General features: G+C 39.8%; 2 protein-coding genes and 1 non-coding gene across 8 annotated transcripts in view; 1 reads left to right on the top strand and 2 right to left on the bottom strand.

Moving 5' to 3' along the window:
- LOC109674122 (uncharacterized) overlaps positions 1–23222 on the bottom strand; it is a 387761-nt gene extending 364539 nt beyond the window's left edge. For 2 of the 6 annotated variants that reach the window (XM_074053671.1, XM_074053670.1), the window contains exon 1: positions 23096–23222. Coding sequence is in view for 1 of the 6 variants with exons in the window: in XM_074053669.1 (XP_073909770.1) it covers positions 23096–23116 (21 nt within the window). In the remaining 5 variants the exon portion in view is untranslated. The remainder of the gene's footprint in view (positions 1–23095) is intronic. The other 4 variants (XM_074053677.1, XM_074053676.1, XM_074053674.1 and 1 more) reach the window with 3 other exon arrangements.
- Positions 1–23228, bottom strand: part of LOC141416615 (uncharacterized) — a 45254-nt gene extending 22026 nt beyond the window's left edge. Inside the window, exon 1 of the mRNA XM_074053679.1 lies at positions 23096–23228. Within this exon, the coding sequence (XP_073909780.1) occupies positions 23096–23116 (21 nt within the window). The 5' untranslated portion in view covers positions 23117–23228. The remainder of the gene's footprint in view (positions 1–23095) is intronic.
- Positions 16677–16780, top strand: LOC141417067 (U6 spliceosomal RNA). Its single transcript, XR_012441695.1, has one exon. It is a non-coding gene; the product is annotated as a U6 spliceosomal RNA (small nuclear RNA).
- Positions 23229–25133: the final 1905 nt, after the last annotated feature.

The following is a 25133-nucleotide window of genomic DNA, read 5'->3' as shown; positions in this document are numbered from 1 at the left end:
ATTCCTCCAGAAAATGGGACAAGTGTATGAAGGGAATTGCATATATAGAGTCCCAAGGAGATATCATGACATCAGAGAAGGAGGGATAAGAATGTCAGGCAAGGACACTGCAAGGTAAAGGGCATATAAGGAGAGTGATGGGGATTTCTGGTGACACATCTTGGTAAAAGAATTCAGCAAGAGAAGTAAATAGGATAAGCAACAGGTTTATTTGGGAAGCAGTGGGTAACTGAGCACAGGGCAGTCCTACTGATATGATATGAGAGTTGGGCAGTTTGCTTATGTAATACAAAGAAAAAGAAAATAAAAGGTGCACCTTGTAGCAGGAGGATGAGAAGACTCAAGTAGGTATATTGCACTGGGGGTCCTGAGAACTCAAGCTTTTGTTGTGGTCAATACAGATGGAGATGGTCGTTCCTGGAAAACTGGTTTATGTGTCATTAACTCTCATAGTGTAAGCTAGATGCTGGGGGCTCAAGCCTGTAAAACTAATTGTTGGGGTGAGTATAAGGCAGCCACATGAGGACTGGACCCTTCCTCATCACAGTGGCTTCCTGAAAACTCTACATTTGGCCCTAAAGAATAACAAATATTCACCTTTAGCCATTTCCTAAAAATTTCCCACCCACCTCAAAGAAAGACCCCATTATCTTGTGAGTGGCAGAGGGCTGATGGAGGATATACAAAAGTCAGGGAGGCCTGAGGAAATGGGGAGAAAGGCTAACTTGTGCTATTAATTGAAATTATTAAGTTCTAAAAATGTTTATATCATAAATGAGTTGGGTATAAATTTGGTGACATAAGAATGAATTACATTTCCTTTCATTCAACAGGAACAGAAAGAACATGTTTTCAACTTGTTTATTTAACTCACATACTTCTTCCTTCTCTTCTGACTCATTTAACATAGGAGAGAAATAACTGTGCACAATGAAACAAGACATCTGACATTGACATAGATTTCATTCTCTGAATATCATATTCACACCTAAGGTATCCTGATACCAATAGAGCAATAAAAAATGAAAAGGACACTTAAAGGCATATTCTTTATATAACTGAAGGGTCACAGAGACCTGTTTAGGCCACTCATGAAGGTCACAATTATATTAAGGTACCAAGGGACATAGACTGCCCAGGGAGCTGCACTGTGGTTGGTTAATGGGGAAGCTATGGTGAAAATTTTCTCCCAGGGCAGAAGTGTGGTCAGGCTGACTCTCCGGGCTTCTCATAGCCTTTGATAGGCTGCTCTCCAATTTGCTCATGAAGGGAAGGGGAGTGAGGGGAACACATGTTCATTATGACCAAGATTGAGTCACATACTTCTTCACATTTCTGCATAGAAGGACACAGAGGGAGAAAGCCCCAAACACAGAAGAAAAAAGATAAGAAACTTAAAATCAACACTTCCAGACTCCAAGAATTATGATGAATGGACAGTGCATTGTGTCTGAACTGAAGGCAGAAGAAGCACTCCAGAGAAGCAATGACTTCCTTCACCATCAATCCATAAGAACAAAGGTCAGAAAACTAAAGTATCAGTGAAGAAAGACTGAAGGCAGAGAGGAATCAAGTTTGAAAGCCAAAATCTCCATGGAGCTGGCTTTAGTGGAATCTACAAATTTGTTACTTTCACCTACAAAAACCCTATCAGGATGTCCCAAGAACATTCAGAGAAGAAACCTTCTGACTTTTGAATCCATAAAATGGATTATCTATTTTGAAATTTTAAATTTTTGCCCAAGTACTGTCTTGGAGAAAAATATACTTCCCCAAGTCATCACTGTAGAAATTTCTACAACCAACACTTCAAAGGGAAGTGGCAAATGTACTGTAATATCACTACCTCAAAACTAGGTAAAGAGAACCACATGTTGTGATATGTCTCAACTAGTGACAGGAGTTAGCCTGGGATAGACAGGGAGAGGACTGATGAAGCACAGATCAAAGCTACCCAGAACTGGGCATAACAACACAAACATGTTTTAGAGACAACAGAGAATAGAGAAGGGAGTCACCTTGAAAAAAACACCCAAGGGCAGGTATGGCAACACACAATTTAAGAAACAGATACAGAAAGGTAGGAAGTAGTTGCCTCTAAAGGATGTCCTTAGTGCCAAATTTTTGTGACCAAACCCACCCAAGAAATTTTTTTTCAAAATCTGCCTGCCAAGAAGACCCATGAAAACTCATCTATCAGAAAGACTCATGGAATTTCAACCCCTCAAACTGCCTAAGAAGTAGCAAAAATTCCCCTAACCAGCTCACCTGCTATGGGTTGGATCACTTTCCTCCAGTCCCTCCCTTGTAGAGTCTTGATCCTCTCATTCCTTAATAAAGTCCTGTGAGTTTGCATCCACTCACTGTTGATTAAGCATTCTTTAATTTTGAAGAACTCAGTCCACACCTGATACATGTATCACTAGGGTTGACATGTCCATTCCCCAGACAATGATAAGAAATCACAAGAAATATGGAAAGATTGAGAAATGTGGCTCATCAATGGAGAATATCAATTTGTGAAAAGTCTCAAGCAGTGGACTCATTTTACAAACAGCTTCTGGAAAATGTCTAAGGTAGAATCAAAAGGTTGTAGGAAACTATGACATACAAACAGGAAAATATGAAACCAATGCATGAAGAAGATAATATCTATAAAGACCTAGCAATCATCAAAAGGAACATATAGATTTTATGAAGATGTGCCTTGTGCTGGTGGCTCATGCCTCTAATCCTAGCTACTCAGGAGGCAGAGATCAGGAGGATCATGGTTTGAAGCCATCCAGGTCAAACAGCTCATGAGACCCTATCTCTAAAATTCCTAACACAAAAAGGACTGATGGAATGGCTCAAGGTGTACACCCTGAGTTCAAGCCCTGGGTATCACAAAAAAAAAAGAAAAGAAATTAATGAAGATGTATGTAAAACAAGTTCAATGAAACCATCACTATATGTATTCAATGGTGGACTGGAGAATGAAGACAAAGATTCAGCATGAAGAGAAAATGATTAAAATTATGCACCATGAAGAGAAAGAAAATAGTATAAAATTCACCGAATATGTCACCAGTGTGCACATTGTTAACCAGAGTTCTGTGGTGAATAGAAAAAAGATGGAAGCTATGAACTTAGATTACATAAAGAAAACAATGGTAGAAAATTGCAAAATGGATGTCGTAGAAATGAAAGAATGACACAGAATGGATAGGCAAGGATATGGCTCTAATGCCAGCACAAGGTTTATTGTGGACAAAAGCCTGGAGCCTCTGGAAAACAAAGTGAGAAAGTGTTCAAAGAAGACAAGGTCCCAATGGGAAATATAAGGGGTCACGGATGAGGGAGGATACATGGCATCTGCTGAGCCCAGGAAGACCACTGTTCCCAGCGGAAGTCTGGAAGTCTCTTAGGGGCATCATGAACAAACGTGGTCTGGTTAAAGTAAAGCAGCACTGACATAAAAACAGCATTCTTTGTAAAAGGTTTTGGGTGGAAGCTTGTGTGAAGGAATGTAGGCTTTGGGATGTAAAGTGAGACATGCAGTCAAATACATATGGGCCAATGGCAATCAGCATGAGAAGGGAAAACCAAGGGAATTTGCTACAGACACTGGCTGTAGATTTAAGTAGACAAAATAACTGGGGGCAGGTGACAATGGTATGCATAGCAAAATGTTCCAACCATGGTGTGACATGTTTGGTCACCATCTCAGTCCCTGATTCCAGAGTTGCTATCTGGAGGGTGTTCTGCCTCAGGAGTCAGCCATTTCTGGATGGATGTAACCTTCTCATCCTCCCAGGACTGGGGACACCAGTCACAAACTCATCATTTCAGGCTTCTATGGTGTTTAGAGTTCTGCCCACTCTCCTGGTGTCACTACAGGTCACAATAGGAAAGACTGACTCATGCAGAATTGCTCTCAGCAACACAGCATGATTCAGAAAATGACAGAGCCAGGAAGGCATTCCCTGTGTTAACTAACCTGTAAAGTCTCTGATTCATCAGTTCTTACAATTCCTTCCCTCCAGTCCTTTTTAATTGGTGAATGATCTGGTCCCCATACCCTGAGATCTGAGTTACAGGAAAATTGCTCCCCTACTTGGCTAGTGGCAGGACCAAATACCAGATTCCAGCCACAACCCTCAGTAGTCCAGGCCCCCTCACTGGTCCTTACCAGGCCCAGATTTGATATTCATTGTAGTTAAGTAGAACCTGCTCTTCAGAATGGACATGACTTCTTCCACTGGGAGCTGGGACCAGGAATATCCTGAGATATTTGCATGCTCATTTTCCCAATGGGACAGATTGTGATCTCAGAGAAGGAGTGGTTCCTAGACCAGGTTAGGGAAGAACCCACTGGAATAGGATGGAAGTCCTGGTTTTCCAATCTTGCATGTTCCCTTGTTATAAGACAACCAGATTCTTTATGTGTGACATGAAAGATTCCAGGCAGAACACATGGATGTGTTAAAGAATTTTATCATATGTGAGGGAGGAAATCCCAGTGTGTATAGTGACAATAGTAGTGAGCAGGAGACAATTAGGGTGGTCTCTGTATTTCAAGATTTTTGGGGCTGGGGGACAGTAATAGAGTGTGAACTCAGAATCTCATGCATGCTAGGCAGATGCTCTACCACTGGAGTTATTCCATCAGCCCTTTCCTCTGTTTGATATTTGGAGATTTGCTTCCATGAACTAACTACATCCTCCTGATCTCTTCCTCCTGAGTAACAAGCATAACAGGTGTGAGTCACTGGCATGAGGCAAAGACTTTGAAGCACTTGGTAACCTATGGGAGGGGAAAGACTTGGCTAGTTTCTGATGGTTAATGGTACATGAGAAGGGATTAGTGTGGTCTCCAGGTATGGGGTGGTGGCTCAGGCTCAGGCATGAATGATCTGTGCATACTTGTAATTGAAGGGAGCCTTGGTAGCTATTACAAATTATTTTGTAGGCCAGGGTGCTGATGATTCATGTCTGTAATCCTAACTACCCAGGAGGCAGAGATCAGGAGGATCTGGGTTCAAAGAAAGTTCTGGACACATAGTTGAGGAGACCCTATCTTGAAAAAAACCCACCATAAAAAATGAATGGTGGGATGGCTCAAGTTTAAGAGCATCAGCCTAGCAAGCATAAGACCCTGAGTTCAAAACCCAGTTCCACTAATTTTTTAAAGTTATGCTTGAGAGTTTCACAGAGAGAGAAGAAAATGTTCACTGTGAAATTTAATGTTACATTATCAAAGTGTCAGGCTCTCTCTATCTTAGCTTGCCTTATTATCCCACTTCAGGAAATGGGGATCAGGCACTTGGCTTGATGGCTGAGGATTTCTCACACCTTATCTCTCAATCTACAGTTAATTAATCAAGTATATAAGAATATACCAACAAGGGAACACAATTATTAAGTGCAAAGAGAAACTAACCTTCAACCAATATTGATTCAAGAGTGAAGATTAAACACACACAGACACTCATAAAAAATACTTTGAAACAGTTCAGAGAACTACACTCTTTGACACAAGTTTACAAGGTTACAATGATGACACACATTCAGAAGGTACTGAATATTCTCAAGCTTGAGAGCCAGACTGAACACTGAAATTTTCCCCAACTGAGTAATGGTGTGACATGATGAGAAAGGGACACTTAAAAAGTGGGGCCTTCATATGCCTGCTGTCCCCTCTTCCTAGCTTGCTAGTAATGCTCCCTCTTGAAATACATTAATAGTTAATAGAGGGATATCACATGGAGTCACTTTAAACTTCCAAAAAAAAGAAACTGGCATATTATGAACTAATTTGTCCCTGAGCCTATTTCTATGAATCTTTCTAAACCTGACTCTCACAGACTTTGTTCATATAGAAATTACAGTTTGACCCTAGGAACTCTATGTATGCCAAACAAATACTGCCTAGATAAAGGTCCAATTTTACAGTCTGAATGGATAAAACAGCAACCACATTTGCATGTACAGAACTTTTAAAGAAACTTTTCTTTCCTCATAATTTTCAAGGTCAAAGGAAAAGGAGCTGCATCAGGTGAAGGAATTCCCTAGACTGTTTTTTAGGTTTGTTTTGTGTATCCACATGCTCACTGCCTAACAGCTATCTATAAAATCTGTTTCAAAGTGCATGCTTTCCTTAAGGTACCTTGCTTCAGTGTCATTGTACTTCTGTGTCTTGCCTGAGTTCATCTCACACAAGACATTAGTACCAAAAATAAAAAAGAAAAAAAAAAAAAGACGTAAGTATCAAGAATGGATACTCTGGTAATATTACAATACCTTCCTCCCAAAGACCCTGAAGGTTATGATCTGTGCATATTTCTTTGCCATAAGTCTGACAACAAATATGTGGTGTTGTTAATATGAACAAACATTTCTACTACAACTGCATGTCCTCCAATTCAATTCTGCCACCACCCTCACTCACCACTCTCGCTACAATTTCTTTGCAGCAGTTTGAAACAGACACCAGGCTATAGCATGTGTTTGCTCCGTCATTCTACTGAATATTTAGAGAGGTGGCACCCTGACACAAATCATTAGAGTCAATTCCAGCATTGCCTGACTGGGGCTTATGGCGTACAACCATATACAATCCTAAAGTCTCAGAAATTCCAAAGATTTCAGAACGTCTGTGCTAGACACTGACACAAAGACTGAAATCCTTAAATTGAACTACATACCCACATCATATTCCAAATATACAAATGCTTTGCACCATGGGAAAGAATATGATATTGTCTTTCTGAAAATTAGAGGTAGTAAATAACATGTTATGTAGGGGTGAGGGAGGGCTCTTTGCTATTATCTCCAGATCAAGATGAATCTTAATTATACCCAAAGTCCATATGTGTATTTGATTAAGGTAATCATGTTTATTGTGCACAAAGTTCATTGTTACAACATCTAAGTTTATACTGAGGTGACAGAGTATGATAAAAGTAGAGCTACTGAATTAGGGAACTTGCAAATAGGATATAATCAACAGAAGAGATGCATCTTGGACATGAAATTGTCACTACCTCCAGGCAATGTGTGTAGTACTTGTTCATTAGGTTGGCAGCAATGGGGCAGAAGGAAGTCCACAGGGAGAGTAATGTGCAGGTGTGCTCAGATTTACAGTTTGATGAGAGCCATTGACATGCACGTAGCTTCTGGCTGTACTGCAGAGATACACTAATTCACTGAACATGCCTTCTTGGTAATATTTTAATAGCATAGATGTCACAATGGATGGTCTTAGAAACTATGCTTAATGTACTCTGTGGCTTTGTGTCTCATGGTAAAGGCAGCATTATGGAAATGCAATATTGTAACTCTGCTGACACTTCTGCCAGGAGTGAGGCCTGTTGCCATTTCAGCCTTTAGTGAAATTTTTGACCCCAAGGAAGGCAGGATTATCATTATTGTCTAACAGATTGAGTGGCTAGAGTACATATTTCATTATCAAAATATTCATGTAGTTTTGGGACTTTGTGTTGCTGAGCATCCACAATGTGTGAACAAGCATGTCAGACCATATGATCTGAGTTACCTAAAATGGATCATTGTGTGTACATGTAGAATTTGGATGTTCCAACTGTAAGGCTCGTGGCTATGAATGATTTTGTTCTTTGCTTCATGTTTGTTTCCTGTAATGCACATGTTAACTAAAAAACAAATAAAAGTTATTTTAAAATCTGAAAAAAAATAAATGTAATAGTGTCTTTCTCTCAACCTAGATTTCTCAGATTTGTCTTCAATGGCAGAAATCATACTGTGTACCCAACTACCTGAAGGCAAAAGGAAACTGGTGGAATGATTTATCCTGAATATTGTAACCCTCATAAATAGCTGTGATTAACCCAGGCTTCAAAATATTTTTTTCAGCTAGAAAATGATCGTAGGACCAACACTCTACCCATTGCCCTGTTAAAAACATCAGGCATTCCACACACATATTCCAAATGTACAATTCTTCTTTCAAAACTGATTATGTGGAGTAGTAGGTGCATATATCTTTAAAATGACATGAAAATACTTTTGAAGTGAAGTTTGACTAATCTCAAACTGAGTAAGGAGAAAAACCCCTCTTTAGTGTCACCCTGTACAATGATGAAGCTGGGGGCCAGTGGCACAGACACCTGTAAACATACTTACTCAGGAGGAGACAGTTCATGAGACTCCATCTAAAAAAACCAAAACAAACACAAGACTGACAGAGTTGCTCAATAGGTAGAGCACCTGTCAAGCTAGGGTGATGTCCTGAGTTCAAATCCCAGTACTGCCAGAAGCAAGAAACAAACAAGCAATCCCAAAGAGACCCAATAACAGCAGGTATTTGGTAATCTAAGGTCAGGAGGATAGCAGTCAAGGGCAGCACAGGAAAATAATTTTTGAGACCCCCCCAACTCCAAAATTACCAGAGGAAAATGGACTGGAGATGTGGTTCAAGTGGTTGAGCACCTGTTTTACAAGTGTAAAGCTCTGAGTTCAAACCACAATCTCCAAAATTAAACAAAGGAAACCAAGCAAGATCAAGGTGATTACAGGAGAACACTGATAATGCCAAACTCCATGTCTGTTCTCTCCTCATTCCTTTCTACTCCTATTTTCTCCTCTCATTGAAAGCAAATCCTGTTTCTGTGTGAAGACACCAGTTTATCTTACCTTTGGGCTTTCCACCGAGGGTAATGCTCTTGAACTCATGGCCTAAATTAATCAGGATTTCATTCTAAACACTGCCTACAAACAACCTGTGGACAACTGACAGTTAAGTCAAGAAGGGTAAAAAGTGTCCCCTTCACTCAGGAGCCAACCACATGAAGATGTGAATCCACACTTCCAATTTCCTGACAATGTGCTGGATTCATGGATATTCAAGGATGTACAGACAGTGAAGAGAAGCATTGCCTGAAGGGACAGGTCATAGACTATAAACCATGCTTCCCTTGAACCTCAAGGATCCCAAGGGAAACAATGTCCAAGTAAAGAGAAAGGAGACATGAGGACAGATCAGCTGAACCCCAAACTAAAACTGTGTGTAAAACTGCAGTCTGGAGTTTCCCATGGTCACCCCACTGTCAACTCAGTCTGGGGGACATGGGTTTGGGGGAAGAACCTCCCAGTAAGGGATGCTGGGATGAATTAAGCAACCTCACAGGACTGAAGGCCTTAACAGGGTTCCCAGCTCATGGCCCAGTCCTATCCTGCAGGCAACAGGAGAGCCCACCTTATTTTTGACAAAGGTCAAAAGACAGCCTCTTCAACTAATTTTGTTGGGAAAAGTGGTTATCCTTCTGCAAAAACCTGAAACTACATCCATGTTTATCACCCTATAATAATATCAACTCAAAATGGATCAAGGACCTTAATATCAGACCTAAAACTCTGAAGTTAGTATAGGAAAGAGCAGGGAATATTCTGGAAGTAATAAGTATAGTCAAGGACTTCCTCAATAGAACCCCAGCAGCTCAGCAACTAAGAGAAAGGATGGACAAATGGGACTAAATAAAATTTAAAACTTCTTCACAACAAAAGAAATGGTCTCAACACTGAAGAAACAACCCACAGAGTGGGAGAAAATATTTGCTAGTTATACATCAGACAAAAGACTGATAACCAGAATATACAGGGAACTTAAAAAACTAAACTCACCCAAAATAAATGAACCAATAAAGAAATGGGCAACTGAACTAAACAGAACTTTCTCCAAAGAAGAAATTCAAATGGCCAAAAAACACATGAAAAAATGCTCACCATCTCTAGCCATAAAGGAAATGCAAATCAAAACCACACTAAGATTCCACCTCACCCCTGTTAGAATAGCTATCATCAAAAACACCAACAACAACAGGTGTTAGTGAGGACGTGGGGAAAAGGAACCCTTTTATTTTTTTTTTTCATTTTTCTTTTATTATTCATATGTGCATACAAGGCTTGGGTCATTTCTCCCCCCTGCCCCCACCACCTCCCTTACCACCCACTCAACCCCCTCCCTCTCCCCCCCCAATACCCAGCAGAAACTATTTTGCCCTTATTTCTAATTTTGTTGTAGAGAGAGTATAAGCAATAATAGGAAGGAACAAGGGTTTTTGCTGGTTGAGATAAGGATAGCTATACAGGGCATTGACACATTGATTTCCTGTGCATGGGTGTTACCTTCTAGGTTAATTCTTTTTGATCTCACCTTTTCTCTAGTTCCTGGTCCCCTTTTCCTATTGGCCTCAGTTGCTTTAAGGTATCTGCTTTAGTTTCTCTGCGTTAAGGGCAACAAATGCTAGCTAGTTTTTTAGGTGTCTTACCTATCCTCACCCCTCCCTTGTGTGCTCTCGCTTTTATCATGTGCTCATAGTCCAATCCCCTTGTTGTGTTTGCCCTTGATCTAATGTCCACATATGAGGGAGAACATACGATTTTTGGTTTTTTGAGCCAGGCTAACCTCACTCAGAATGATGTTCTCCAATTCCATCCATTTACCAGCGAATGATAACATTTCGTTCTTCTTCATGGCTGCATAAAATTCCATTGTGTATAGATACCACATTTTCTTAATCCATTGGTCAGTGCTGGGGCATCTTGGCTGTTTCCATAACTTGGCTATTGTGAATAGTGCCGCAATAAACATGGATGTGCAGGTGCCTCTGGAGTAACAGTCTTTTGGGTATATCCCCAAGAGTGGTATTGCTGGATCAAATGGTAGATCGATGTCCAGCTTTTTAAGTAGCCTCCAAATTTTTTTCCAGAGTGGTTGTACTAGTCTACATTCCCACCAACAGTGTAAGAGGGTTCGAAAAGGAACCCTTGAACACTGCTGGTGAGAATGCAGACTGGTGCAACCACTCTGGAAAAAAATATGGAAGATTCTTAAAAATCTAAATATAGATCTATTATAAGATCCAGCAATCCCACTCCTGGAGATATACCCAAAGTAATGCAACACAGGTTACTCCAGAGGCACCTGCATACCCATGTTTATTGCAGTGCTATTCACAATAGCCAAGTTATGGAAACAGCCAAGATGCCCCAACACTGATGAAGGGATTAAGAAAATGTGGTACTTATACACAAACGAGTTTTACTCAGCCCTGAAGAAAACTGAAATCTTATCATTCACAAGTAAATGGATGGAACTGGAGAACATCACTCTGAGCAAGGTTAGCCATGCTTAGAAGACCAAAAATTGTATGTTCTCCCTCATATGAGGACTTTAGATCTAGGGCAAAGGCAGCAATGTGGTTGGACTAGGGTCACACATCAAGGGGAGAAAACATATGGGAGGAATGGGGATAGGTAGGATACCCAAAACATGAAAGTGTTTGATGCCTCACTGCAGATGAGCTAATACAGAAACCTTAAAGTGACAGAGGTCCATGTGGGAAGGTAATCTGGAACTAGTGAAAAGGCCAGGTATTGATGAATCAATTTGGGTTGTAACACACTTGTGCATGGAAGCATTGCCAAGAATCTCTCTGTATAGCTATCCTTATCTCAACTAGCAAAAAGGCTTTGTCTTTCTTATTATTGCTTATGTCTTCTTTTCAAAAAAATTGGAGAGAAGGGCAGAACAGGGTCTGCCTGGAAATGATGGGGCGGGGGGTGGAAGAGAAAGAGGGCAGGGGGGAGAAATGGCCCAAACAATGTATGCACATATGAATAAATGAATTAACTAAACAAATAAATTCAGGGCCTCAGCATGCCTACTGTCCCCTCTTCCTTGCATGGTACTAATGCCCCCTTCTTCAATGTTGAACATAAACAGAGGGAAAAGTCACATGGAGATACTTTAACATTCTGATAAAAAGAAACTGACATATTCATAAACTCATTCATGCACCTGCTTCCATAAGTTTTTCTCTAAGCTTACTTTCATAGACTTTTAGAAATGACAGTCTGACCCCACCACTTCTATGCATGCCTGAATAAAGGTACAATCTTGGAATGAATAGATTGTCAAACATATCTGCATGTACAGAAAGTATGACTCCTTACTGCTGCTGTTAGTTACTACTTATTGACAAACTACTCCCCATTTCCTCCTACCTGCTTTTGTTTGAACCAGTCATCCAAACGCAAATGAGTGAAGGACTTGTACCTTGCTTGGGATTATTGGAAAGCTTTCAAACCTATATGTGTTTGGACCTAGTATGAGTCTTCAGATCTTTGGGAAAAGCCATCAAGGAAGTTCAATGCACCCTACTCTACTTCTTCTCTTCTGCTCCCAGCCATGGTGTTTATCATTTTTTTCCACCACATGCTCCTCATCCTATGTGCTGCCAGACCTGATGTCCAAATCCAACAGAGCTATTTCATCATGGATGGAACCTCCATAACTAGGAACCAAAAAATGTTAACCCTTATAGCTTCACTACCTCAAGAATTTGTTACAGGGTGAAAGCCAACTAATAAATACACTGTTTCCTACTCTCCCAGAACCTGGAACCTGCCCTTTCAAACTTGGTAAGATCCATTTAGAGTAACTGTCAACACCTATTTCATTCCACAATTTTTTTACCAGCCTGTAGGATATCATCTTACCTCTTTTCCTGAAGACCTCAAAATTATCAGCAGTAGCACCTTCTCCCTTGGCTTTTCTACTTTCTGAATAAAAGCCTCCAGGATCATCAGGTGTAGCTACCATTTCTTCCATTTTCTGCATCCTGGTAATACCTTCCAAAAACCCATTGCTTATGTGGAGTGATCTTATCTTCCTTTTCCTATACATCTCTGTCTAGCACTTTCCCTAGATATATACCCATTGCTCAGTTCATTAGCAAGGCCCTTCCTAGTAAATGTCATCCTTCAAATCCAGGAAGACTAAATTCCAAGGCTTTTTTCTTTCTTTTTTTTTTTTTGGCTACCACAAACCCTTTTTCTTAATAGGTTCTGGACAGGACTAAATATAGAACCTTCTTGTGTTATATCAATTTCTCTTGCTAATAGTAAAATACACCAGTTGAGAAAGGTATAAACTAGAGTTCATGTTTTAGTTTTTTGCTTGTGGGATTTTGGTTTGAACTCATAGCTTGGTGCTTTTAAACCAGGTGTTCTATTACAGCCCATTTTGCTCTGATTATTTTGAAGATGGGGGTCACTTCTTCACCAAGGCTACCCTTCAATGCAATCGTCCCAATCTCAGCTTTCCTAGTAATTAGCCTTTAGGTATGATCCACAGGTGCCAAGCAAAATTAGAATTTTTGTAAGTATCAAGATTGAGGGCAAATGAGATATACCAGGTGAAGGGCTTTCTGCTCACCATTTTGTCTTATATATTATGGTACAAAGGTATTTATTCTGTTAATTTTTCAAATAAGAACATTTATTTATCTTGTATATTTATATGGGGTATTCGTGTTTAGAGGAAAAAAACTGATATTTTTATGTATCTTTCAAAAGTTTTTTACATGTATCTATAAAGTTTGCATTAATATCTTTCAATGTATATATTATCAGAACAGTTTTATATTTTAAGTATCTATATATAAAGACATGTACAAATAATTCTATGTAGGAAGAGTTTTTAAGTGACATATGATGACTATTTCAAAAGACATGAAAATAATAGGGACTATTTGAGGAAAGGAAGAGGATAAGCAGGAGGTGTGTAGAAGAGTGTTTCTGATCCAAGTACACCACACAGATGTATGAAAAGGTCATAGCAAACCAGGTACCAATGGCCACTGCCTGTAATCTGAGGTACTTGGGAGGATGAGATGAGGAGGATTGGATCCAGGCCAGTCTAGGTCAAAAAAAAAAATGGGAAACACCTGCTCTCAAAAAATAGCCAAAGAAAGAAGGGCTAGAGGTGTGACTCAAGTGGTACAGTATATACCATGGAAATGCAAGGCCCTGAGATCCATTAATTTGCATAATTAATATATGCTAATAAAATCTCACTGATTTTTGTTCCTTTTCTCACAGTACATGAAGAGTTCAATTGTTAAATAAGAAAATAAATTGAACAGGTAAATACTTCTTCTATGAGGTGGTATTACTAATTAATATAATCAACCAAAATTGTGCTTTGAGCAACTATGCAAACAGAAAGACCATGAAACTCTGACTTTAGGTGAGGACAGCACTAAAACCCACTCATCCTTATGCAAGAATGGATTCCTGAGGCTTGTGCTGTCACAATTGCATTATCAAAGCTGATGATCTGTTTAGAATATTCTGTGTGTCCTCCTTAAGGAGGTGGTGAGACAGCATACATATGACAAAAGCAAAAATTATACAAAGTGTCCTTAAAATGGCATAAAAATGGTATTAATCCCACTGGATAAAAGTAAATCTTAGTCATATTTAGAATACTCTAATGCTGTAAAGCAGCATTAAATTTTTTAACATCAGGGCCAGCAGAGTGGCTCAAGTGGTAGAGTACATGCCTAGCAAGTATGAGAGCCTGTGTTCAAACCAGAGTACTATCAATTTTTTTTAATTTCAGTGAGAAACAAACATTAAAAACAAATGAACATGTACTATTTCTTAATGAATATAAAGTATAGAGAGATGTAAAGTGTGACCATAATAATATCAAAGGTGCACTGGGAAGGAAATAAAAGTAAATTGTCTTTATATTCAACTAAAGCTAAGTTTTGTTTCCTAAATCTTGATTAGCTATAATATATTTTATATAACCCTGTAGTAGCTATGAAGAAAACATTTTTTTCTTTTTTGGCAGTACTGGGGTACTCCTGGCTGCATGCTTGCTAGGCAGGTATCTACCACTTCAGCAATTCCACCAGAGAAGAAGTGATTTCTAATAGAGACACAACAACAAAGAAAAACAAATGAAACCATATCATATCAATAACACATAAAACACAGAGCATGTAAATATGATTGAAGTGAGGGATCAGTACCTGCACAAGTCACTAAGAAATGTGAAGATGGTGGACTGGACTAGTGCATCAATGAATTATTAGTACCTCTGAGGCACAGAGCCAGAAAGATGGTGAAGCATTGTCTTTCAAATTGGACAATGATGGGAAGGCATTGAAGATTCAGTAGTAGACAGCACCCTATACAAAGTAGACAACTGAGGATGAGAAGAGAGGGAGAGGAAAAAAGCACAAGCCTGTGGCATCCACAGGATCTGGGAGCAAACTTAAGTAACAGAAAGCAAGAAACTTGCAAAATATCCAGTGCAGTTCCATAGAAAATAGACAGAAATATGAACCTCACAATATGTACATAGTGCACACTGGGAGAAAAAGAGAGCCTCAGTGTGTAGCAAAGAGCACAAGCTGAAATGAAAGAAAAATGAGACTCAAGAACCACAATGAACAGTGTCAGTATAGAGTCTAAAGACATGGACTCTTCATCACATGCTGACATTAGGAAAGTTCTCTCTTCTTCTAGGCATTCAGTCAAGGTGCAGTGGTGGCAGGCCATATTGACAAGCTCCTGAGTCTGGAACTTTAGCATTCAAAGGTCCCTGCATTGTCCTATCTCTGGAAACTCCCAAAAAGGGTCAGTTGCTGCTCCAGTGAGTGCTGGCCATTAGTGCTGATCTCACTATATGGGAAAGGCCTCAAGTGAGATCAGGGCAGAGCTTCATGTGGTGGGAAACTGGTCAGATATGCAGGAGACAGAGGAAATCTCTTTCCATTTGGGTCACTGGTAGGGAAATATATTAAGGAAAAATTCTCAAATGTTGCATCAAATTAAAGCCTGGTGGAAAATTTTGAAAAACATCTTTGAATTCACTCATAAATCCAACACAGATTTAAATTGAAGAAGAAACACCTTATTGAAGGGGGTGCTGTTTCTCACAAGGTTTTCTCTCTCCTTACTGGTTATTACTGGACCTAACTGGGTTTAATTGGGGGTGACTGGAGATTTCAGGAAAGACACAGGATAAACAGACAGACAGTGGGGTCAGGTGTGTTGAGCACTCTGGTAGAGATGCACAACCCTCATTGCTTCTTTTCTCTATCTTAATTCTTTAAGGCTTTACTCCTTGCAGTTCTTTAAAACCTTGCTTAAAAACTCTCTCCTTAGGCTTGCACTGTCCCATTTTGCTCTTAGCTTATCTTTAGCTCTGTCCCATCCCTCTTTAGCTCTCTCAAAGCCTTGGTGCTCAAACTTGCAAACAGCCAGGCCTACAACCTGCATATCATAATTTAAGTCTTGGTCCTTAGGCTTGCACTGTGCACTGTCCCATGTTTTCTTTGGTTTTTCTTTAGCTTAGCTTTCCTAAGGCCTATATATGAAGTTCTCTCTTAGCTTTGCTTTCTAAAGCCTATGTTAAAGATCTCAGTGCAGACTTTGTATCAATCCCACTTTAGCCATTCTTTTCCCTTCAGCAAGTTCCCTTGAGTAACTCTTTTCCCTTCAACAATTCTTTTCCCTTCCAAAAGCATCCCACACCAAAAAGCCCAAAGCAAAACCAAAAAGCCAAGCAAAAGCCCCTCTTCCTCCTTCAGGGGTATTTTATAAACAGCAGCAAATAGGGAAGAGCACGGAGGAGTATGACATTGCAATAGGAGAAACCTGCATTCCTGCTTGTCTGAATTCAACTTAGCAGACACAGCTTGTTCAGCTTTTCTGTTTCATGGCTGGGAGTTGTGCCTATCTCTGCTGACAGGTAAAAGCAATTAACTGCATCTCACCTTGCTGTGTCCAGTGCTCATAGCCTTTAATCTGCTCCCCACACCTTATCAAATGATCTGATCTGAATAAAACAGTATCATGTTCACTTAACCAGCACACATACTGAAAATGGAATGGAACAAAGAAGATTAACATGGTCCTACACAAAGAGGACTTGCAAATTCCTGAAGTGTTACATTTTTTTTTGAAAAGACAGTATCCATCAAACTCAAACATAACTAAGAGTTATAGCTATCATATCTGTGAACAAAACCAAGCCAAAGACAAGTAGCAACACATTCTCAAAATGTGGGCTCCTACCCCATCCCACACCATCTACAAGAATTGTGAAAATCATGCCAACTGAGAAAGAGACTGTCTTTGCAAGAATGTCACATGATGATGGATCCATCAAATACTTATTTCAGTTCAGGGTCATCACGATCTCATTCTCCACCTACATTCACAAATCACATAGTACTTCTGACACCTCACTGGCACTATTTTTTAAATTGACAGTAGAACTTAAACACCTATTTTGTAACTGGTCCCAACAATTGCATGTTGTACAGTGGGATTCTAGCACTTCCCATTGCACATTCCTACTACTTGTTCCCATAAAACTAACACCAAGTTCCTAAGACTGAATAGTGTTACAAATGAATGAGGAAAGATCCATGTCTACTGGTATCTGGGAACCATTCTTGGCATGAACTTGAACAATTTAACAGTAAAAATGAGAGAGTGTTCTGAAGCAATTTACACCAACAACATCCTACTATAGGTAATGAATTTGCTTCCATTGTAAAAATAATTATTTGCACATTTCTACAATGTTCATGACAGGGAGCCTACAGGATGGTAAACTAAAATACACTCCCTGTGATAACTATAATTATTTCCATGTTTCTTCTATATTCCTTAGAGGAATCCTATAGGAAGAGAACCCAAAATACATGGCAAGGCTCACATGGTAAAAACACCACATAATAGGCTGAATTTTTGCAATAAAGTAAAAATATGAAATTTGTGGAGAGCTAGAATTCCTTTAACATAAGTAGTGCAAAGTCATGGGAAAAATGAGACAACTATACTCAAATTCAAGATACAGAGTACAAAATATTAAGATCTAGTTTTTGATTATTGTTAATGTTTACAAGAACATTACTTTGGAGACAGTAATGTAGCATATTGTATGTGATTTCATGTTCTGGATGCAGAGACCTAATATACATATGGAAGAAGTAAACTGGAGTAACTTTAGAACACAGAACACTATGAATCATGAGCATTCATCCTTTTTCCTGAATGAGGTCTTGTGGGCACCACATAAAGTCTATAGCTATGGATTTCAAATGCCTATGTATACACTGAAATGGGAAAGATAAAATTTGACCATTTTAGAAATCACAGAGCTGGTGAAGTGGCTCAAGTGAGAAAGTGCCTGCCTATCAAGCATGGGGCCTTGAGTTCAAACCATAGGACAACTGAAAAAAATAAACCAGAAATCATCATGAAATACCTATGGCATGTGATAGTGTGAATTTCCCTCATGAGAAGAAGGGAAACATGGTGAAGAAACAGGAAAATGGTAAAACTGCATGAAGATAATATCATATTCACTTTTAACACACAAGGAACAAATAACAACAAGTATGAAGAGACAGAGAAATGTGTGGAGCATCAGTCAAAAAGCAATGTAGGAGTTCCTCAGGCTACTTTGCTAAAAAGCATTGACTCCATATTCGGCCCATGAATTAACCAAAAGCAGGAAAAAACATGGCACCTCTCCATTTTCTATCACTTTTTCTCTGAGCCATTCTCTCCATTCACGTTGCAACCCCCTCAGAATCTAGGAAGGAGAAGATAGATATTTTATTCATGACCTGAAACTAAATATACCACCAACAGTAGACCAGCTTTTGAATGGACCATGCTCTGGATAACAACTCCAGAACCTCTCCCAAACCTACAGGTGAGTTATACCAACCAGACCACACCTGTGACTGGAACTGTTTAACTATGCATATCTTTGGTCCCTGCCCCCAGTTCTTTGCCTATTTAAATCTATATCTCATGTCTGTACCCTGCAGATGGTGAACATAAGTTCAGAGCTTAAGCTGTCTCCAAAGTTCTATTTTCAGAATGAGAATATTTATTGCTGAAAAATCTCAGGCAGTGGACTCATTTCACAAAGCCCTTCTTGGGACTGTCTAAAATAGAATGAAAGGATCGTAAGCAAGCATGTTAAACAAACAACAAAGTGGAAATACTACATGCAAAGATGTTAATATCAGTACAGACTTAGAAATCATCAAAGGATTATATAGAAATTATGAAGATGGATACACAAGAAATTCAATGAAACCAACACTAAAGGTGCTCAATGAAGGACAAGAACAAGAAGAACAAAAAAATCAACGTGAAAATGATTAAAGAATGCAGCCCGAAGAGAAAGAAAACACTTTAAAATTCACAGAATGTGTCACCAGTATCTGAATTTTGTAAATTGTTGAAAGTTCTCTACAGTGAAACAGAAACATGTAAGCTAAGAAGTTAGATCACATAGAGAAAAAGAGGGTTAGGAAATTAAGAAATGAATGAAAATTCTTTACTTTCTTCTGCACTACTGGTATTCAAGGAAAACCTTTGTTTAAAGTCATTGAAATTTAAGTGTGGATGAGGTGATACCTTGTAACAGCAAAAATTAGGAAGAACAGTTATATATGGATTGAAGAACAATAGTGGGGAACATACCAATATTCCTGCCCTGTCCATGAAGGAGCATATCTTTAATTGAAATGCATGTACCTTACTTAGAAAAGGATTTTACATATTCAGGAAATGACTAACAATACATTTTACAACATACTTAGTATCACAAATGGGAACAGAAAATGTGATAATATAATTAATAAAGGATCGCACCTGTCAGACTGGCTCAAGTGCTGAAGTGCATGCCATAGCAATCAGAAGACACTGAGTAAAAAATAAGTAAATACATAGATATATAAAGGATTTCAGCAAGATTGTACTACACCAGCTAAATTCACAGAACAACATTTTGCTGAATTTAAAATAACCACCCAAACTTCACATTAATAGAAGATCACCATTTACACAGAACAATGGAACAGCAAAAGAAGAATGACAGGCAGAGAGGAAGGGGTGAGATGGGGGTGAGAGTAACATGAAGGAACAAGTACGAAAAATGCTCAACACAGGTCATCAGTTTAGTACAAGCATCACCATATAAAGAAGCTGTTCAATGCTAAATGGACAAGTGTAATAAATTAGAACATTCCACTTGTTGTCAAATCACAGAATAAGAAAACATTCATAAAAGTACAGGTAAATTTATATACCATCAAAACTCCCTAGTAAATTTAAATTATCCATGGTCTACAGAGCATCAATCCTAAAATTTCCAACCTAAAGAAATATTCTGCTAATAGTGTAGAACACTAGGGCAAATTTACATAATAAAGATGAGCAAAATTTTTTGGGTCAACCTCACCACAAGGGATACGGTTTGTGGGTCTTCATGAAAGATCTATTGCTTCAAAAACTCTTGCCATGCACCCACTTTAAGGTGAGGAAAATACTCAAAGTCATCTTCTAACATTCTGTGACCTTACTGAGCTACCTTAATTTTTGTCAATGTACACTGAGATGTATTAATTGCAATGTTTAATTTCAGAAACATTCTGATCTCTTCCACTTTAGGTTCACATAGTATATCCACATGGTTTATGCCTAACTGCTACCTATGAAGTCTATTCAACATGTACTCTTTCCTTCAAGAAACATCCTTCACTTTTGCTCAAGTCCAGTGCCTTGCCTGAATTCACCTTATACAAGACATAAGTACCAAGAATGGACACTCTGGTAACATTACCAAATATTCCCCCAAAGATGTCAAATGTTATTATTCGTGCTGTATTTCTTTGTCATCACTTCTTATAACAAATATATGGTATTACCAACACCAACCAAATTTCAAACACCAACTATTTGTCTTTCAATTCAAACCTGACACCATCAGACTTAGCACAGTCCCTCCAACTTCTGGGCAGTGTGAAACAGACAAAAAGCCCTAGAACATGTTTCCTATGTCTGGTCACACCAGTCACCTTCCTAAAGTCATAGAAAACTACCACTCTGAGACAAGTCATGAGAATAAATGCAAACATTGCCTCAATGGGGCTTAGGAAAACAACCAAATACACTCTTATTGCCCCAGAAATTTCAAGGATTTCAGAATCTTTTTGCTAGAAACTGACACAAGGACTAAAATTTTGAATTTATTCTACACACCCACATCACCTTCCAAATTCACCAACTTTTTGCCCCATCAGGAAAAATATAAAGGTGTTTTTCTCTATACCAGGGCCTCCCATACTTGTCTGCATTGGAACAAATTACACTGTCTAACCATGTACCTCAACACAAAGGAAAGTGGAGGAATGATATATATTCTGAGGTTGTAACACTCATAAATATCTGCAATTAACTCACACTTCCAATCATTTCTGCACTACAAAAGAAGCACAGAACTAACATTCTTCCCATTACTCCCTTTACAAACTCAGACATTCCCCTGCACTCTTCCCAAATGTTCTTTTTTTTGGCATGAAAAATGACTATGAAATAATAATTTCAAATATCTTCAAAATGATTTGTAAATAGTTGTAAAGTGAATTTGAGGAATCTGAACCTGAGTCATTAAACAAATCACACATTCATGTCACAATAAGCTCATGAAGAAACCAGGTCCCTGTGAGTCCTGCCTGTAATCTTAGATGCTCAGAAGACAGAGATTAGAAGGGTCTTGGTTCAAAGCCCATGCTAGCAGAAAGTTCTTGAGACCCTGTCTTGAGGAAAACCCATCACAAAAAGAAGATAGTGGAGTCACACAAGTGCTAAGAGCACTTACTGAGCAAGCATGAGGACCTGAGTTCAAATTTGAGTGCAGTAAAAAAAAACAACTCTTACATGCCAGTGTGGAAGTGTTGTGGGCCAGAGTCAAGGATCATTGCCTTCACAGGACAGGGTACTGCCTCATGAGGCAGCTGACTGATAAGTCAAAGCTGGTATATAAACTAGGATTTATTAGAAAGAAAGGAAAGTCTTCAACTGGAGCACTGCACTGAGCTCTCTGCTCAGGTGAAGGCTGGGGTTAAACTCTGGATTAGGTGGGGTTTTCTCATTGGCCATAGATTCATGGGCTTTCCCAGTGAACTGGCTTGGTTTACATCTTTATTGGGGGAGGGGAAACAATCTTGAGAGCATTTTGCTCATCAGCCCTGTGACAGATCTATCAGACACTGTATCTTTCTTAGGATGCACAAATGCTGTTTACGGCTCCCTCTCAGGATGCAGGAGTGCAGGCCTCTATCTGCTCAGGATGCAGGAATGATACTGCCTTCCATGGGGGATGGGATACTCACTCATCTGTCTTAAGTCTCCAGACCCAACAAGACCACAAAGATCCTAGCACTGGTAGCTCCTTTCTCTAAACCTAGGTATTTGGCAGACTGATCAGGATTACAGTCAAGGTTAGCTAAGAAAACTACTTTAGGAGACCCCATCTCCAAAATATCCAGAGCAAAATAGAGTAGAGATATGGTTCAAGTGGTTGAGTGCTGCTCAGTAAATACAAAACTATGATTTTAAACTTAGGTCCTCCCAAAATAAAATGAGTAACAAGGAAACAAGACCAAGATGATCACAGAAGAAAATTGTTCTTGCCAATTTTCTTGTCTGCTCACTCCCTCTTTATTTCTTCTTCTGTTTTCTCTTCCTTTTGAGGGCAAATTTCCCTTCTGACTTGAGATGCCTACATACCTTACTTTTGGGGCTTTCCCCCTAAAGTAATTCTCTTAAAGTCATGGTCTAAGTTAATTAGCATTTCATTATAAGACCATATTGGAAAAACAACCAGTGGAAAATTAACAGTTAAGTAAGGAAGGGCAAAGTCTCCCCTCAACTCAGAAGCCAACCACGTGCACATGTGGATTCGCATTTTCAATGAATCTGCCAATGTGCGGGATTTGTGGAAATTTAGGGACTGATTAGCAGCACCAACAAGCACTGCATTGAGGGGACAGATCCATCAGTCCCTTGAGTTTAGCCCAGGCTTCCGCTGAACCTGATGGACTCAAAGAGAATCCAGGTCCCAGTAAGGATTTATGGGGGCACTGCACAGGAGCGCCCTGTCCCAGAACAAACTGCATAAGTACTCGGGAGGATCCAAGCCACCTCAGTCTGAGGGACAGGAATTTTCGGATAGAAACTCCCAGTAGCGCTGTGGGCTAGGAGGAAGCCACCTCACAAGGACACAGCATAGGGCTCAAGGCTCCCAGTTCATCGCCACCGTCCAGTTGCCCACGGACCTACGGCCCCAACCATGTGATCAGGTCGCAGACTCCAGAACAAATCGGGGCCAGTCAAAACCACCGCTGCTTCTGGATCCAACCGTCCCTCCACCCAGCACTGCAGATGCCCAGCCCCCTCTCACCATTTCCCGCTTCTGACGCATCCAGGTGACCTCACTATGGTCCTGCAGTCAGAAGATTTCACACGGCCGCTGAGCTCTAAAGCCTGAGCAATGTCCCTCCAGCAGGCGCATGGCAAATATGGCGATGATGAGGAAGGCAACGTGAATCGCCTAACACCGTCGCTCCTCATTGGACGGGAGGTGCACACAATTAAACAGCTGCTCTGATTGGCTAATGGGTCCAGGGCCCACCCCCAAGCCCTTGAGTGACAGGAAGGTGCAGTGGGAAGGAAATGCTAAACTGGTGAGTTGAAAATGAAAGAACCAGAAGTCCTTGCCAATCAGGCTTCCTTTGTTGGCGGTATATTTTAGTTTGTCAGATAATTACATTCAGCAGAACTTGTCCTTGCCCTCTGGAACCAGCGCCTGCCTCTTATCATACTCACTGTGACCTTCTTGCTTACTCCTCCTGAAAATGGGACAACCGATTTACACACAGAATTCTAGACTCAATATTCCTTGGAGAAAATTCATCATGTCTGTTAAGGAGGGGAGACTCAGGTAGGCTAGGACACAGGTAGTCGATGTAGGGCTGATGCTCAAACTCTGGAAAATGGAGTGAAGCAGATGGCCAGGGATTTCTCACACCTCGTGTTTCAATCTAGTCATTTGCACCCAGGAAAATAAAAACACATTGCAAAACAAAGTAATTTACTTTTATCTCATGTATGCACCCCATCTCCAAAACAACCCAATAAAATACACTGGAGATGTGGTTCCAGCAGTTGAGCACCTGCTCTGTAAATGCTAAGCTATGAGTTCAAACTTCAGTCACCAAAAATAAAACAAGGAAACAAACAAGACCAAGATGATCACAGGAGAAAACTGATTTGGCCAATCTCCATATCTGTCTACACCCAAATTTTTCTTCCTCCTGTTTTTTCCTCTGTTTGAGAGCAAATCACCTTTCTTTTGTTTCTTTCCATCTAGAGTAATACTCTTAAAATCAGTCTAAGTTAATCAGCATTTCAGTATAGAAAAATATTCTAAAAACTACCTACCTATGGACAAATAACTGTTAAATCAAGAAGGAAAAAAAGTGCCCCAGCCACTCAGAAACCAACCACGGGCACATGTGGATCTGCATTTACAAAGAATCTGACAATGTACAGAATTTTGGGGGATTTACAAACTTATTGGCAGCACTAAGAAGCACTGGATTTAGGACACAGAGCATAGAGTTTAGCTCATACTTCTCTTAAAACTGAAGGACTCAAAGGGAAGCCAGGTCACAATAAAGAGTTACAGGGACACTGCAAAGGAGGGCCTTCACCCAGCACAAGCTGCGTAAGTACACAGTGGTATCCACAGCCACCTCAGTTAGCCAGATAGGATTTGCAGACAGAAACTCACAGCAGGTCTGTGAGCTGGAGTGAAGTCGCCTCACAGAGACATAGGACTGGTTAAATACCCCCAGTCCACAACCACCCTATGGTGGCATAGGACCTAAGGCCTCAACAGTGTGATCAGGGTGCACTTTGTGGAACCCACAAGACACAGCCCAGTCAAAACCACCACTGCTTCTGGTTACAACAGTCCTTCCACCCAGCATGGCAGATGTCAAGCCACTCTCTCATCATTTCCCTCTTCTAATGTTTCTAAGTGACCTCCCTATGATCTTGCAGTCAGAAGATTCCACACAGCTGCTGGAGCTGGGTAACCTGACAACTCTCGAGCAGACACATGGCAAATATGGTGAAAATGTAGTAAGCAACTCAGACTTCCTACCACTGTCTCCAAAATAGCTAAGATTACAGGTGGGAGCCTCCAGTTCCTGGCTTAATTTCCAATTTTATTGTGCTTTCCCTGTATTTCATTTTGTTTTCACTATTAGGATATCAAATTTTTTATTTCTTTTATTTCTTATGTTCTTTCAGTTTGCAGTGTATATTTGAAGTTTATGTTAATTCAGTTTGTTTCTTTTGTGTGTGTGTGTGTGTGTGTGTGTGTGTGTGTGTGTTACTCTGGGTTTAGATCAAGACCTTTTAATTGCTAGGAG

The sequence above is a fragment of the Castor canadensis genome, chromosome 14 (genome assembly GCF_047511655.1).
Source record: "Castor canadensis chromosome 14, mCasCan1.hap1v2, whole genome shotgun sequence".
NCBI lineage: Eukaryota > Metazoa > Chordata > Mammalia > Rodentia > Castoridae > Castor > Castor canadensis.
The sequence above is the reverse complement of the archived record's forward strand: the minus strand, read 5'-3'. Positions and strand labels throughout refer to the sequence as shown.